General features: G+C 43.0%; 2 protein-coding genes across 2 annotated transcripts; one reads left to right on the forward strand and one right to left on the reverse strand.

Annotated features, from left to right (window-relative positions):
* Window positions 1-6,652: 6,652 nt before the first annotated feature.
* LOC128359991 (E3 ubiquitin/ISG15 ligase TRIM25-like) lies at window positions 6,653-8,302 on the reverse strand. Its single transcript, XM_053320305.1, has one exon. It carries the CDS (start codon window positions 8,300-8,302, stop codon window positions 6,653-6,655), a length of 1,650 nt encoding a protein of 549 aa, XP_053176280.1.
* A 4,518-nt stretch (window positions 8,303-12,820) lies between these two features.
* LOC128360973 (P2Y purinoceptor 14) lies at window positions 12,821-13,858 on the forward strand. Its single transcript, XM_053321541.1, has one exon. It carries the CDS (start codon window positions 12,821-12,823, stop codon window positions 13,856-13,858), a length of 1,038 nt encoding a protein of 345 aa, XP_053177516.1.
* The last annotated feature ends 371 nt before the right edge of the window (window positions 13,859-14,229 follow it).

Genomic DNA, 14,229 nt, shown 5'->3' on the forward strand with positions numbered 1-14,229 from the left:
CCTCTCTGTGGTTTTATGTTTAGTTTGTTCTGCTTTGGGAAAAAATGTGTTAGTGGTGTAAACAGGAGAGGGAGAGGGGGGGGGGAGACAGGGGGGGAGAGAGAGGGGGGGGGGAGATCCCCCTTTCTTCCTTCCTTCTGTCCACCCTTCCTTCCTCCCTCCTTCTTTCCTTCCCCCTTCCCTCTGTCCTCCCTTCCTCCCTTCTTCCTCCCTTCCATCCTTCCTTCCTTCCTTCCATCCATCCTTCCTTCCTCCCTTGACTCGAGGACAACAGGAGGGTTAATTTACATGTTTATATTTGTCAGTTTCTACTTTGACTGGTAAATTATTTGGTCGTGTAGCTGCTGGCTGATTTTCCTACAACACGAACACACAGCTGTGATCATGTTACACCCAAGCGGGGAGTTCCTGTCCTCTGAAATGAGGCCAACCAGGAAGTAACTTAGAGCTGCATTCTATCAAAAGGCCACCAGGGGGCGACCGTCTCTATACAAGTCAATGGAGAATTCACCAACTTCTCACTTGATTTCTAACCTCAGTAAACGTTTTCAAAATGTGTTTATGGTCTCAATCGCTAGTTTAAAGCCTTCTTCAATGCAGTATGATGTTCATTTGGGACATTTTGGCCTCCCTGATTTTATATGTGACGATAAAGCAGGGTATGCATTAGGGCGTGGCTACGTCCTGATTGACAGATTGATTGACCAATGTCCTCAAGATCCAGCCCTTGCAACCAATCGCAGCCTCCCCGCTCCGCCCATGGCCCCGCCTCATGCCCATATAAGTAGAATCCGTGTTTTTATTTTTCCCAGCATGCACCTGAAATTTTCAAGATGGCGCTGCCTAGATTCGATACTATTGGCTTCCGAGCAGCAGTCCACAAACCAATGGGTGACGTCACGGAACTTACGTCCATTTCTTATATACAGTCTATGGTTACACCCTTCATTCTCTACATTATACAAATTTAATCTAATAATACAAAACAAAAAAATGTGTTTTCGTGTGAGGCTTTATTCCTGTAATATGAGTCCTTATAATTAAATGATATATTTACCTCCAGTGACTCTGCGTCCTGATATGGAGACATTACATTTTGGGTTTGTTGGACCTTCTACTTCATTCTGCTTAACGTTGACCTGTTGACCTCATTCGTACACGTTTCTTTACACCACCGGTCCAGACAGACAAGTACAAAACCTTATCAGACTTCATGGTTGAAATTTGTCATGTTTAATCCTCCTGTTGTCCTCGAGTCAAGGAAGGAAGGGAGGGAGGAAGGGAGGGAGAAAGGAAGGGAGGAAGGAAGGAAGGGACGAAGGAAGAAGGAAGGAAAGGAGGGAGGGAGAAAGGAGGGAGGAAGGAAGGAAGGGAGGAAGGAAGGAATATTTCTTTCCTCGCTTCCTTCCATCCATCCATCCTTCCTTGCTTCCTTCCTTTCCCTCCTCTTTTCCTTCCTCCCTCCCTCCTTACTCCTTTCCTTCTTTCCTTTCTTTCTTTCCTTCCTTCCACCCTTCCTTCTCTCCTTACTTCCTTGCTCTTTTAGTCCCTCCCTCCTTACTCCCTTCCTTTCGTCCTTCCTTACTTCCTTCTTTTCCTTCTCTCCTTACTTCCTTCTTCTTTTTCCTTCTCTCCTTACTTCCTTCTTCTTTTCCTCCTTCTTCCTTTCCTCCCTTTCCTCCCTTCCTTCATCCCTTCTTTCCTCCCTCCTGTCCTTTCTTCCTTCCTCCTTACTCCCTTCCTTCCATCCTTCTTTCTTTCTTTCCTTCATTCCTCCCTCCTTCCTTCCTTCCTTCCTTCCTTCCTCCATCCCTCCTTCCTTCCTTCCTCCCTCCCTCCTTCCTTTCTTCCTTCCTTCCTCCTGTCCTTCCTTGACCTGAGGACAACAGGAGTGTTAAAGGACCAGCTGTCAGTCAGGTGTCCGTATCAACCTCGTCATACTGACTATTAAAACCTTCAAATAAATGTGCTTCCAACAGAAGTGATGATTAGAGCAAAAAATGCAGACTGACCTTCCAAGAGACACGTCAGCACCATCCGTTTTCAACAAATGTCAAATAACAGCATCTGTTTATGTCTGAGAGACAAAGACGTCGAGCAGAGGAAGAATTATTACGACTTTGGTTCGTTTTTGGAGGAAAGAAAACGAAGTAACGTGTTGCAGAGTGGCAGAGTCTGCAGAGAGAAGGAGCTCAGGTCTTTGACTCCATCGTTCTGTCACTTAAACTTAAAAAAAACTATAGAGAATAAAGTTTATATTATATTTATATAAGTCACACATCCAAGTCACACGTTGATGAGAGAGAGAGAGAGAGAGAGAGAGAGAGAGAGAGAGAGAGAGAGAGAGGGAGAGAGGGAGAGAGAGGGAGAGAGAAACAGAGAGAGAGACAGAGAGAATGAGAGAGAGAGACAGAGAGAGAGAGAGAGAGAGACACATAGAGAGAGGGAGAGAGAGAGAGAGAGAGAGAGAGAGAGAGGGAGAGAGACAGAGAGAGACAGAGAGAGACAGAGAGAGAGACAGAGAGAATGAGAGAGAGAGACAGAGAGAGAGAGAGAGACACATAGAGAGAGGGAGAGAGAGAGAGAGAGAGAGAGAGAGAGAGAGAATGAGACAGACAGAGAGGGAGAGGGAGAGAGAGAGAGGGAGAGACAGAGAGAGAGACAAAGAGAGAGACAGAGAGAGAGAGAGAAGGAGAGAGAGAGAGAGGGTGAGAGAGAGGGAGACAGAGAGAGAGAGACAAAGAGAGAGAGAGAGATATTTATATAAGTCGCATCCAAGTCATGTAGTGCAAAACATTATAAAGTCTCTGATCAGCTTGTATTGAGCTTCTTCAGTCTGAGTTATTCATATCAAGTGATATCTGACACATTTACAGTCTTTTTACCATCATATCTCCTCTTAGTGTTTCCTGTTGAGCTGTGGTGGAAGTATAGTGTCTGTAGTACATTTTATAGTACATTCGGACGCTGAAGCTAAATCCATGTTTACACAGGAGGAGTGGAGAGGACTGTGGGTTTAGTCCTCCATCACTTCCATTATAAACATGATGAAGGGATCTAATGCTCAGTATGAACAGGAGGAAACCAGAGTTTTAGTATCCATATCATACAGTATACTTTATTTACTTAGTTACCACATTCAGATACTGTAGAAAACTCTTTGAGCAACGTGCAAATGACACCGGCATTGGCAAATCCTCTTTTCCTTCCTTCCGTTCTGTCCTTCCTACCTTTCTTCCTCTCTATCTTCTTTTCCTTCCTTCTTTCCTTCCATCGGTCTTCCCTTTCCTCATTCCTTCCTTCCTTTCATCTGTCCTTGTTCCCTTTCTTCCTTCCATCTTTTCTTCCTTCCTTCCATCTTTCCTTCCTGTATTCTTTCTTCTCCTCCTTCATTCCTTCCTTCCTTCCTTCTTTCCTTCCTATCTTTCTTCCTCCTTGTCTTCTTTTCCTTGCTCCCTTTCTTCCTCCCTTCCTTCCTTCCTTCCTTCTTTCCTTCCTTCTTTCATTCTCTCCTTACTTCTTTCTTCCTTTTCCTCCCTTCCTTCTTCCTTTCCTCCCTTTCCTCCCTTCCTTCATCCCTTCTTTCCTCCCTCCTGTCCTTTCTTCCGTCCTCCTTACTATGAACAGGAGGAAACTATAGTTTATTTGCAAAACCAAGTGTTTTCGTATCCATATCATACAGCATACTTTATTTATTTAGTTACCACATTCAGATACTGGCATTGGGCTTAAAGCAGAGGTGTCAAACTCATTTTCATTCAAGGGCCACATACAGACCAATTTGATCTCATGTGGGCCGGATCATTAAAAAGATGGCGGGAAGGAAGGAAAAGAAGGAGGAGAAGAAAGAGAATACAGGTAGGAAGGACAGATGGAAGGAAGGAAGAAAGGGAGCAAGGACAGATGGAAGGAAGAGAAGAGAAGACAAGAAGGAAGGAAGGAAGGAACGAGGAAAGGGAAGACCGATGGAAGGAAAGAAGGAAGGAAAAGAAGATAAAGAGGAAGAAAGGTAAGATGGAAGGAAGGACAGAAGGGACAAAGGGAAGAAGGACAGATGGAAGGAAGGACAGAAGGAAGAAAGGGAAGAAGGACAGATGGAAGGAAGGACAGAAGGAAGAAAGGAAAGAAGGACAGATGGAAGAAAGGACAGAAGGAAGAAAGGGAAGAAGGACAGATGGAAGGAAGGACAGAAGGAAGGAAGGACAGATGGAAGGAAGGACAGAAGGAAGAAAGGTAGGAAGGACAGATGGAAGGAAGGACAGAAGGAAGAAAGGGAGGAAGGACAGATGGAAGGAAGAAAGGAAGGAAGGAACAAAGAAAGGATAAAAGGAAGTAGGAAGGACAGATGGAAGGAAGGAAAAGAACACAGGAAAGGAAACTGGGCCGGATTGCACCCCTCGGCGGGCCGGTTCTGGCCCACGGGCCGCATGTTTGACACCCCTGGCTTAAAGTGATCAATAGTATTGGATGTGACTTCCAGCAGAGCAACAAACAGAGTGCACAAAGACATGAGAGGACTGCAGGATTCAGACATGCATCATACAATTAGTAAAGGTACAATCGGGATGTGTTTGTCACCATCATTGAGATTTAAGAGAAACGTACATATATGTGTCATCTGCATATAAATGAGTTTGCAGAGTAGAAGAATGAATAAATAGCTCTTGTGCAGCCCTGATAAAAATCGACTCTGAAATAGCAGAACTGGTGCAGCAAACAGGAAACTCACTGAGCTCACTGAGATAAAGTCACACTGAATATGTTTCTGTCTTCCGGTGAATTTCATGTCACCAGATGTGATGATTGAGCTGTGACACGTTGAGATGGACGGAGATATTCCTCAGGTTTGATTAACAAATGGGACTCTGCTATTTTCAGAGTAGGCTGGCATTCAAGGGTCAGATGAGTGCATTGTCCACGGAGGATAATTGCATCACTTCCTGTGCCAGGTCCCGTGCAGAGGCTGAAAGCAGAAGCTGTTGTTATTTTTCTGCTGTTGATCAGCATCTCGTCCAGATACATCGCAAAAAATCCTGATTCATTACAAAACCTGAGAAAGTACTCATTTAGATTTGAGCTGTCAGCTGTCTGAGTGTCTGTTAAGGATATATGTATATATATATATATATATATATATATATAGTACATAGGATATCACAGCAGCTCCGATTATTTAAATACACTAATCTCATTCCTACTCCCCAGAGAGTGAATTTATGAGCCAGATGGGAGTATGCAGTATTACAGTAAAAGTACTGCAGTATTATAGTGATGTAGTATGCAGTATTACAGTAAAAGTATTGCAGTATTATAGTGATGTAGTATGCAGTATTACAGTGAAAGTACTGCAGTATTATAGTGATGTAGTATGCAGTATTACAGTAAAAGTACTGCAGTATTATAGTGATGTAGTATGCAGTATTACAGTAAAAGTATTGCAGTATTATAGTGATGTAGTATGCAGTATTACAGTGAAAGTACTGCAGTATTATAGTGATGTAGTATGCAGTATTACAGTAAAAGTACTGCAGTATTATAGTAATGTAGTATGCAGTATTACAGTAAAAGTACTGCAGTATTATGAGTGATGTAGTATGCAGTATTACAGTAAAAGTACTGCAGTATTATAGTGATGTAGTATGCAGTATTACAGTAAAAGTATTGCAGTATTATAGTGATGTAGTATGCAGTATTACAGTAAAAGTACTGCAGTATTATAGTGATGTAGTATGCAGTATTACAATAAAAGTACTGCAGTATTATAGTGATGTAGTATGCAGTATTACAGTAAAAGTACTGCAGTATTATGAGTGATGTAGTATGCAGTATTACAGTAAAAGTACTGCAGTACTATAGTGATGTAGTATGTAGTATTACAGTAAAAGTACTGCAGTATTATAGTGATGTAGTATGCAGTATTACAGTAAAAGTACTGCAGTATTATAGTGATGTAGTATGCAGTATTACAGTAAAAGTACTGCAGTATTATAGTGATGTAGTATGCAGTATTACAGTAAAAGTACACAAGCTTTGAATGAGAAGAAAACACTTTGATCACTGTTGATAAAATGGTGTTTATTGATTATTGAAGCTTCAGATTGTTGACACATCCAAACAGTAAAGTGTGATCAATGATTTCATGTTCAGATTGACTTCATCCACACAGTCAGTTAGTGTAACCCAGAATGTCAGCTATGTACAAGAACATCATTAATGATTATTATCATGATCATTACAGTTTGATTGAACATTTCTTTATGAATTTACAAAGTGATGAGAACAAAATATCTGTGATGAAGGAAGTTCTGCTGTTTTATCTGTTTAAGAAACAACAGACACAAATACATCAATACAAACATGAAACTAACATTTAGAACAAAGAGAAGTTCACATTTTCATCTGAAGAAATGTCAGTGAAGGTTAAAAACATGGTGATGAGCAGTGAGAGCCTCCATGGATAAAAACACACAGGAAAAAGTCTCATTTAAAGAAATTGAACATATAAACGACACATACATAAAGCAAACAAAGTGTTGAATATCACTATTAGCATGTCAGCTGATCTCTGAGCAGCTCAGAAACATGGAGACAAAAACATGAAGAATTACAACATCTGACACATGAAGTCTGAAATGACTTCTGTCTATTTCACTTAACACAACTCTGCTGTGGAATCAACCCAAAGTCCAGCATAGAGAGGCTGAGTGAACGTGGTCTGGACTCTGTGGAGGAGAGTCATGGTTTTAGAGACGCTGTAGAAGGACAGAATACCTGCTCTGTGATCCAGGTACACTCCGACTCTGGAGGAACCAGGACCTGAGACGCGAGTTGAGATGTTGTTGAAGTAAAATCTATAACTGTTAGTGTCACAATATAAACACCAAGATTTGTCATTACGTCCAAATACAGATTCACGTCCTGCTCTGCTGATATTCTTGTATGCGACCGCTACATTAACTCCCAATCTTCCTCTCCACTCCACCTCCCAGTAACAACGTCCAGTCAGACTCTCTCTACTCAGGACCTGATAATGATCAGTGAATCTGTCTGTGTGACTAGAATAAGACTGTTGTTGTTTCATATATTTTACTTTTCTGTTACCCTCAGATAATAACAGCTCTTTGTGTACTGTGTTTGGATCCAGAGTGATTTCACGTGAATATTTTAAGAACTCAGCCCTGGTCTTGGGTTCTGGTTGTGACAGTAAAACGTCCACTTCAGTCACTGCCAGTGAGATGTTTGTCCATGCGTACCTCAGGATGTCCTGTAGTTTATCTCTGAGCTCTGACACAGCTGCTGTCACATCCTCAAAGTTTCTCAGAGGACGGATATTGATGCTGGATGAGTCTGTAGGTTCACTGAGTTGTGACACTGAGGGGTAGTTGTGTAGAAACTGGTTGTGATCCTCTGTGTGTGAGAGCTGCTTCAGTTCAGCGTCTTTCCTCTTCAGCTCAGTGATCTCCTGCTGCAGCTTCTTCTGAAGCTCTTTGACTCCACTCACTTCAGTTTCCTGCTGGGATCTGATCTGCTGCTTCACATCAGAGCTTCTTTTCTGGAGGAGACGGATCAGCTGAGTGAAGATCTTCTCACTGTCCTCCACGGCTTTATCAGCAGAGAGACTGACGGCCTCCACCTCCTGTTGAAGCAGCTTCACATCTTTCTCTCTGTCCTGGATTCTCTGCTGGATGTTTAGTCGACTCACCTCGAGCTCTCTCTGCCTCTCAGTCCTTTCTGCTGCAGCTGGGACTGTGTCGTGGCCTTTATGTTCATCCATAGTGCACAGATAACAGATACTCTTCTTATCTGTACGACAGAAAATCTCCGTCATCCTACCATGAAGAGAGCAGATGTTCTCCTGGAGCTTCTTGGAGGGCTCCACCAGCTTGTGTTTTTTAAATGTAGGTGATTCATAGTGAGACTGGAGGTGATTCTCACAGTAAGAGGCCAGACACACCAGACAGGACTTGAAGGCTTTCAGCTTCCTCCCAGTGCAGACATCACAGGCCACATCTTCAGGTCCAGCATAGCAGTGATCAGCAGGAGCAGCTTGGAGTCCAGTCTTCTTCAGCTGCTCCACTAAAGCTGCTAACATGGTGTTTTTCTTCAGGACAGGCCTCGGTGTGAAGGCCTCTCTGCACTGAGGGCAGCTGTAGATCTTCCTCTGATCCTCTCCATCCCAGAATCCTTTAATACAGCTCATACAGTAGCTGTGTCCACAGGAAGTAGTCACCGGATCCTTCAGTAGATCCAGACAGATCACACAGGAGAAGGATTCTCGGTCCAGCTGATCTCTCTGCGCCATTTCAGCTCTCAGAGGCAACGACTGTCTGACCTTCACTTCCTGATAAGTTTAATAAGTTTGAACTTTGATCTGATCTGATCATGTGATTCAGTCATAAATGCAGTCTGACAGGTCTGTGCTGAGTCACATGTTGGTTACACCCATCTACAACCTGTAGATCTGAAGGGAGAGAACAAGGAACTCTGATCCCAGAGTGGAGCTTGTTGTGTTTAAAGAACAGGGACGGTTATCAGGACGAGGAGCCGCACTGTGGATTCAAACTGTGTTTCCTCATTTACAGTAAAGTCTCAGTTAAAAGCTGCTCAACATTTAACTTTACTGCTATGTACAAATACTCCATTACAAGTAAAAGTACTGCAGTATTATGAGTGATGTAGTATGCAGTATTACAGTAAAAGTACTGCAGTATTATGAGTGATGTAGTATGCAGTATTACAGTAAAAGTACTGCAGTATTATAGTGATGTAGTATGCAGTATTACAGTAAAAGTACTGCAGTATTATAGTGATGTAGTATGCAGTATTACAGTAAAAGTACTGCAGTATTATAGTGATGTAGTATGCAGTATTACAGTAAACGTACTGCAGTGTTATGAGTGATGTAGTATGCAGTATTACAGTAAAAGTACTGCAGTATTATGAGTGATGTAGTATCCTGTATTACAGTAAAAGTACTGCAGTATTATGAGTGATGTAGTATGCAGTATTACAGTAAAAGTACTGCAGTATTATGAGTGATATAGTATGCAGTATTACAGTAAAGTACTGCAGTATTATAGTGATGTAGTATGCAGTATTACAGTAAAAGTACTGCAGTATTATGAGTGATGTAGTATCCTGTATTACAGTAAAAGTACTGCAGTATTATAGTGATGTAGTATGCAGTATTACAGTAAAAGTACTGCAGTATTATAGTGATGTAGTACGCAGTATTACAGTAAAAGTACTGCAGTATTATGAGTGATGTAGTATGCAGTATTACAGTAAAAGTACTGCAGTATTATAGTGATGTAGTATGCAGTATTACAGTAAAAGTACTGCAGTATTGTGAGTGATGTAGTATGCAGTATTACAGTAAAAGTACTGCAGTATTATAGTGATGTAGTATGCAGTATTACAGTAAAAGTAGTTGAGTGGAAGCATAAAGTGGAAATACAGTCAAAGCACATGTAGACCAAATAATACTTAAGTTCACATTTCTCACAGCTTTTTTGAGCTTTATAATTAGTCTCTTTTTGTGTTGTTTTGAGTGTTAACTGAGAAAAGGTTATTTAAAAGCTTCAGTACAGGGAGCAGTTTAAAGCTGGTTGTTGTTTCAGAGCATGCGTCTGTGTGCTTGGTGGAAACAGATTGTAATCTGATGGTGCAGCTGCATCATTACAGAGTCACAATGTCCAGTAACACTGAGCTGCTGACGAGGAATACTGCTAGATTTTACACTTTTACTGGACATGTCACAGCTGTTTCATGTAAAACTAGAAGCATGCACTCACTCAGCAGATCTCTGGAAAAAAAAATATGGATCTATGGTAACGTCTTGTGTCTGACTCTAGTGCATCATAGCATATCTGGTGTTGAATTACTCGGCAGATGCTGTGGTTTAAGATACAATCAAACTCTTCTCAGCATGTCAGTTTTTAGTGACAAAGGTCAAAATGTGGCCGGAAACTATAAGCTGTAAGAAAAAATATGGACGTCGTCACTGTGATGTTGAGTCATTCCTGGCTTTACGAGCATTCGGTGCCATTTGAGTCCTCATGAGTAAAAATGGACTAATTCCTCTTTCTTAAAGCTAGAGTCTTACTCCCCTCTACAATAGAACACAGTTATATGTATGCAGCATTAATTACATTGACAATAATTACTCTAATTTTAGCCGATTCATTTAGCCTGATTTGACCATCTTGGATTCGAAAGTCCTCATCCTGGACTTTTGGATAAGTGACTATATTTGGATGATCCTAGCAGTTAGCTGACTGAAAACAAAATTCAACAAAACTGAACAGCCAACTCCCAAGAGGTTATTTTAGTACAACCAAATGATTACCAAGACATTTTGTAGATTATCAAAATGTTACAATTATTTTCTTGCAAGCAGCTATAAGCCTATATTCTGTTAATCCAGGGTCACACCGTGGTTACATTACATTATCAACCCTGCTTTATCATCTATGTTACTGTAAATGGGATTATACTTTACAAAATTAACATTATGATGTATTAAATAAGACCTGAAACTAGTGATTGAGACCATAAACTCATTAGGAAAGTGTTTACTGGGGTAATAAATCAAGTGAGAAGTCGACTCATTTGTGGAGTCGCCCCCTGCTGGCCATTAAAGATAATGCAGGTTTTTTTAGTCTAGTCGATTGCCATGAATGCCTTTCGCTATGTCGTAACACACATCGTAAAATTGCCAGGACTGCTGCAAAGACAAAGGTTTAAACTTTACAATACAATATAATTTGTTCAAAAGGAATCAACACAACCTTTTAAATTTTAGTTTAGTCAAAAATTGTGAATACAGTCATAACATATCAGGCCAATGGGTCTAGTAGTACGTGAGAGTAGCAGTTAAACATCCAAACATACGATCCCCTCCAGATTTACCCCTGGAGAAAATAAAAATGTGTTTGACATAAGAACAGTGAGTCAAAAGATGTTTAAAAATCTTCTGCAGAGTTGAACTTATTAACATTTTGTGGTGATCTGTACTTTTCAGGTCCAGATCAGCACAGGTGAGGTGAGTGAGGTCACATGCAGAGATAGGATCACCAGGTCTTTGTATTGAACAATGGGAATAGCAAATTTGACTTTGTCGTGTCTATCCGAGGTCTAAAAATAAATGCTTGAGGACAGGAAGAGAAACGGTAGTCTGGTGTCGTCCTCTGTCACCGCTGACTGTAAATGTCCTGTTTTTATAACAGTGGATGAAGGAGGAATGTTGGACGGGGATGAATCAGTGGTAGGAGGGAAGTGTGTGTGAACAGCAGGACAAACAAGAGTTCAAGACGCTTTTCTATTTGGGAATGAGCCCCAGTGTAAACAGTCTGCTGTGTCTTCAGTTCATGAACATAAAAGGCTGCTGTGGGGAGTAAATGGGGATTTTTTTTTTCTTTAGCAGAGAAGCACGAACGGTTACTGCTTTTGTAAATGTAAAGGAGGTTATTATGAGAAGAGGAGTCGGCAGCCAGGAAAATCGAACTGTTGATGGATAAAACAAATTGATAAATTTACCTAAAACATAATCACATGTTATTTTCATGTTCAGAACTTAAATGAGCGTTACATTACTCAGGCAGACCTGGACTGGGACAAAAATTTGGCCCTGGACTTTTTGGTCCAGACCGGCCAACTCACCTTGATGTACATTTAAACACACAAGCCCTTAATAACAGTAGTATACTGAACAACATCCCTTATATTCTGGAGACTTGAATAGGCTTGAATTAGTTTTAACTGTATAATGTGAAACTGTTGAACGAGCAATAAACCATAAACACTGACTGAAACAAATATGTAAAGTATCATAGGCTACATATGTGTTATGGTGTTAGATCAATGTCCTTCATGAACAAATTGGACTGTGGGCATGATGAAAGGTGCATGTTGGTGTCTAGAACATGCGTGGGTGGGACTCAGACCAGTTCTGTTGTTGCTAGAACTGGTCTGTTCATTTTGGGGCTCTCTTATACTGTGAGGAGCATTTTGCTGGCATGGTTTGGGTCACTGCAAATTGCCACAGAGTAGTTGTTAGTGATCTGCTTTACCCTCTGATTAAACATTTCTATCCTAATTATAGTGGTCTCTTCCATCCATAGAGACACAAGGGGGGGTCGCTGAATGCTTTTATGAGGATGAAAATGACTGGGACTGGTGGGACTCCTGGGCCTCTGTAGCCTATCATAGGGCCATTGGACCAGGTATTCTTTAGACAGACAAGCCAATGGGCCTCTAATGTGTCCGCAGGCTGCAGCAGAGCTCTGTGGGCTGGTGCATGTCTCTGACCCTGGGCCGGGAGTGTTACCATGGCAAGGTGCAGCAAAAGCTAAATGAACAAATAAAAAATAAAAAACGGGCGCGCAGGTGGTCGAGTGGTTAGAGCGCATGCCATATACGCAGCCGACCCGGTTCGAATCCCGATCAGAGGTCCTTTGCTGCATGTCACACCCCCCTCTCACTCCCATGTTTCCTGTCGGTCTACTGATAAATAAATTCATCTATGCCAACAAAATCTTTAAATAAAAAAACAGGCAGCCATCTGTCCATTATTGATCGTCCCACCGGGAAAAATCCCGGTACTCCCAATGGCAATCCTCCTCTGTACTCAGGAGAGACTCATGTTCTATGTTACCCAATATTGAGGATATCGTTTAAAGAAAAAATTCAAAATGGGAATACAGAATGAAAAGAGCTCCCCCTGGTGGAGAATCTGCACGATGATGAATATATTCGTAGCTTTTACTTGTTGACTTTACTTTACCTCATGTTTATGTACAACCTGTGTGTGTTTTCAGGGATGGATCACCTCAACTCCACCCTCCCAGCCACCAACCGATCGGACTTCGGCAGCCTCTTCACCCACCAGGTCCTCCCGTCGCTCTACTTTGTGATCTGCATCGTAGGCCTGTCCCTTAACGGTGTGGCTGCATGGATCTTCTTCAGAGTGCCCAGCGACTCGGGGCTGGTGGTCTACCTGAAGAACATGGTGGTGGCTGACCTCCTCATGCTGACCTCCTTCCCCTTCAGGGTGGCGGCCGAGCTAAATTTGGGCGGCTGGTTCATGCATGTGATCATCTGTCGCTACACCGCCGTGCTCTTCTACTCCTCCATGTACGTTGGAATCCTCTTCATGGGGCTCATCAGCCTGGAGCGCTACGTGAAGATCGTCCGGCACACGTCACCGTCCCGCCCATGCACGACCAGGCTGGGCGCGTCCTCACTGCACGTCCTGCAGAGCGTCGGCTTTGCCCGGGGGCTGGCGCTCTTCAACTGGAGCCTCCTCCTCCTCTGCGTCCTGCCCAACGCCGTGTTGACCAGCCAACCAGCCACTGAGTCCAACTCTCGTCATTGCATGCAGCTGAAGACTCCGCTGGGCATGCAGTGGCACCGGGTGTCCACCTTCTTCAGCGTGGGCCTGTTCTGGCTGACGCTGCTGGTTCTTATCTTCTGCTACGCCTCCATCGCCAACCAGATCTACCGGTCATACCGCCGCGTGCGCCAAGACAGCAGCGAAATCTGCCGCAAGTCCAACCGCAGCATCTTCAGCATCCTGGCGGTGTTCTTCGTCTGCTTTGTGCCGTACCACGTCTGCCGCATGCCGTACACTCTCAGCCAGATGCCGGCGTCGGGTTTCAGCCCAGCCAGTCGCTTCCTGCTGTTCCAAGTGAAGGAGGGGACGCTCTTCCTGTCAGCGCTCAATGTCTGCCTCGACCCCATCATCTACTTCCTGATGTGCCAAACGTTCAGAGAGTCACTGCTGAGGAAACTGTCTGGAAGAGGGAGGAGGAGGAGGAGGAGATCCCTGACCACCGCTCAGAGTGCCAGCACCATTTAAGAAGAGCCGAGGGCGATTTGCATTCATCAAAGAAAAAATAAACTGGTCTGATTATCACTTCCTCTATCTCACAATTATGGGATCAGGTGTTACAGAATATTCCCTCCTTCTTTCTTCCTTCCTTCCTCCCTCCCTCCTTCCTTTCTTCCTCCCTTCCTTTCCTTCCTCCCTTCCGTCCTTCCTCCCTCCCTCCCTTCCATCCTTCCTCCCTCCCTCCTTTCCTTCCTTTTTCCTCTCTCCCTTCCTCCTTTCCTTCCTTCTTCCTCCTTTCCATCCTCCCTTCCTTCCTTTCACCCTCCCTCCCTCCTACCTTCCTTCCTTCCTTCCTTCCTTCTTCCTCCCTTCCATCCTTCCTTTCTTCCTTCCTCCCT

This window comes from Scomber japonicus, chromosome 6 (assembly GCF_027409825.1).
Source record: "Scomber japonicus isolate fScoJap1 chromosome 6, fScoJap1.pri, whole genome shotgun sequence".
Taxonomy (NCBI): domain Eukaryota; kingdom Metazoa; phylum Chordata; class Actinopteri; order Scombriformes; family Scombridae; genus Scomber; species Scomber japonicus.

What these genes read in the sequence shown, in the direction of transcription:
- LOC128360973 (XM_053321541.1), top strand. Translation starts at nt 12,821, where the DNA reads ATGGATCACCTCAACTCCACCCTCCCAGCCACCAACCGATCGGACTTC.
- LOC128359991 (XM_053320305.1), bottom strand. Translation starts at nt 8,302, where the DNA reads ATGGCGCAGAGAGATCAGCTGGACCGAGAATCCTTCTCCTGTGTGATC.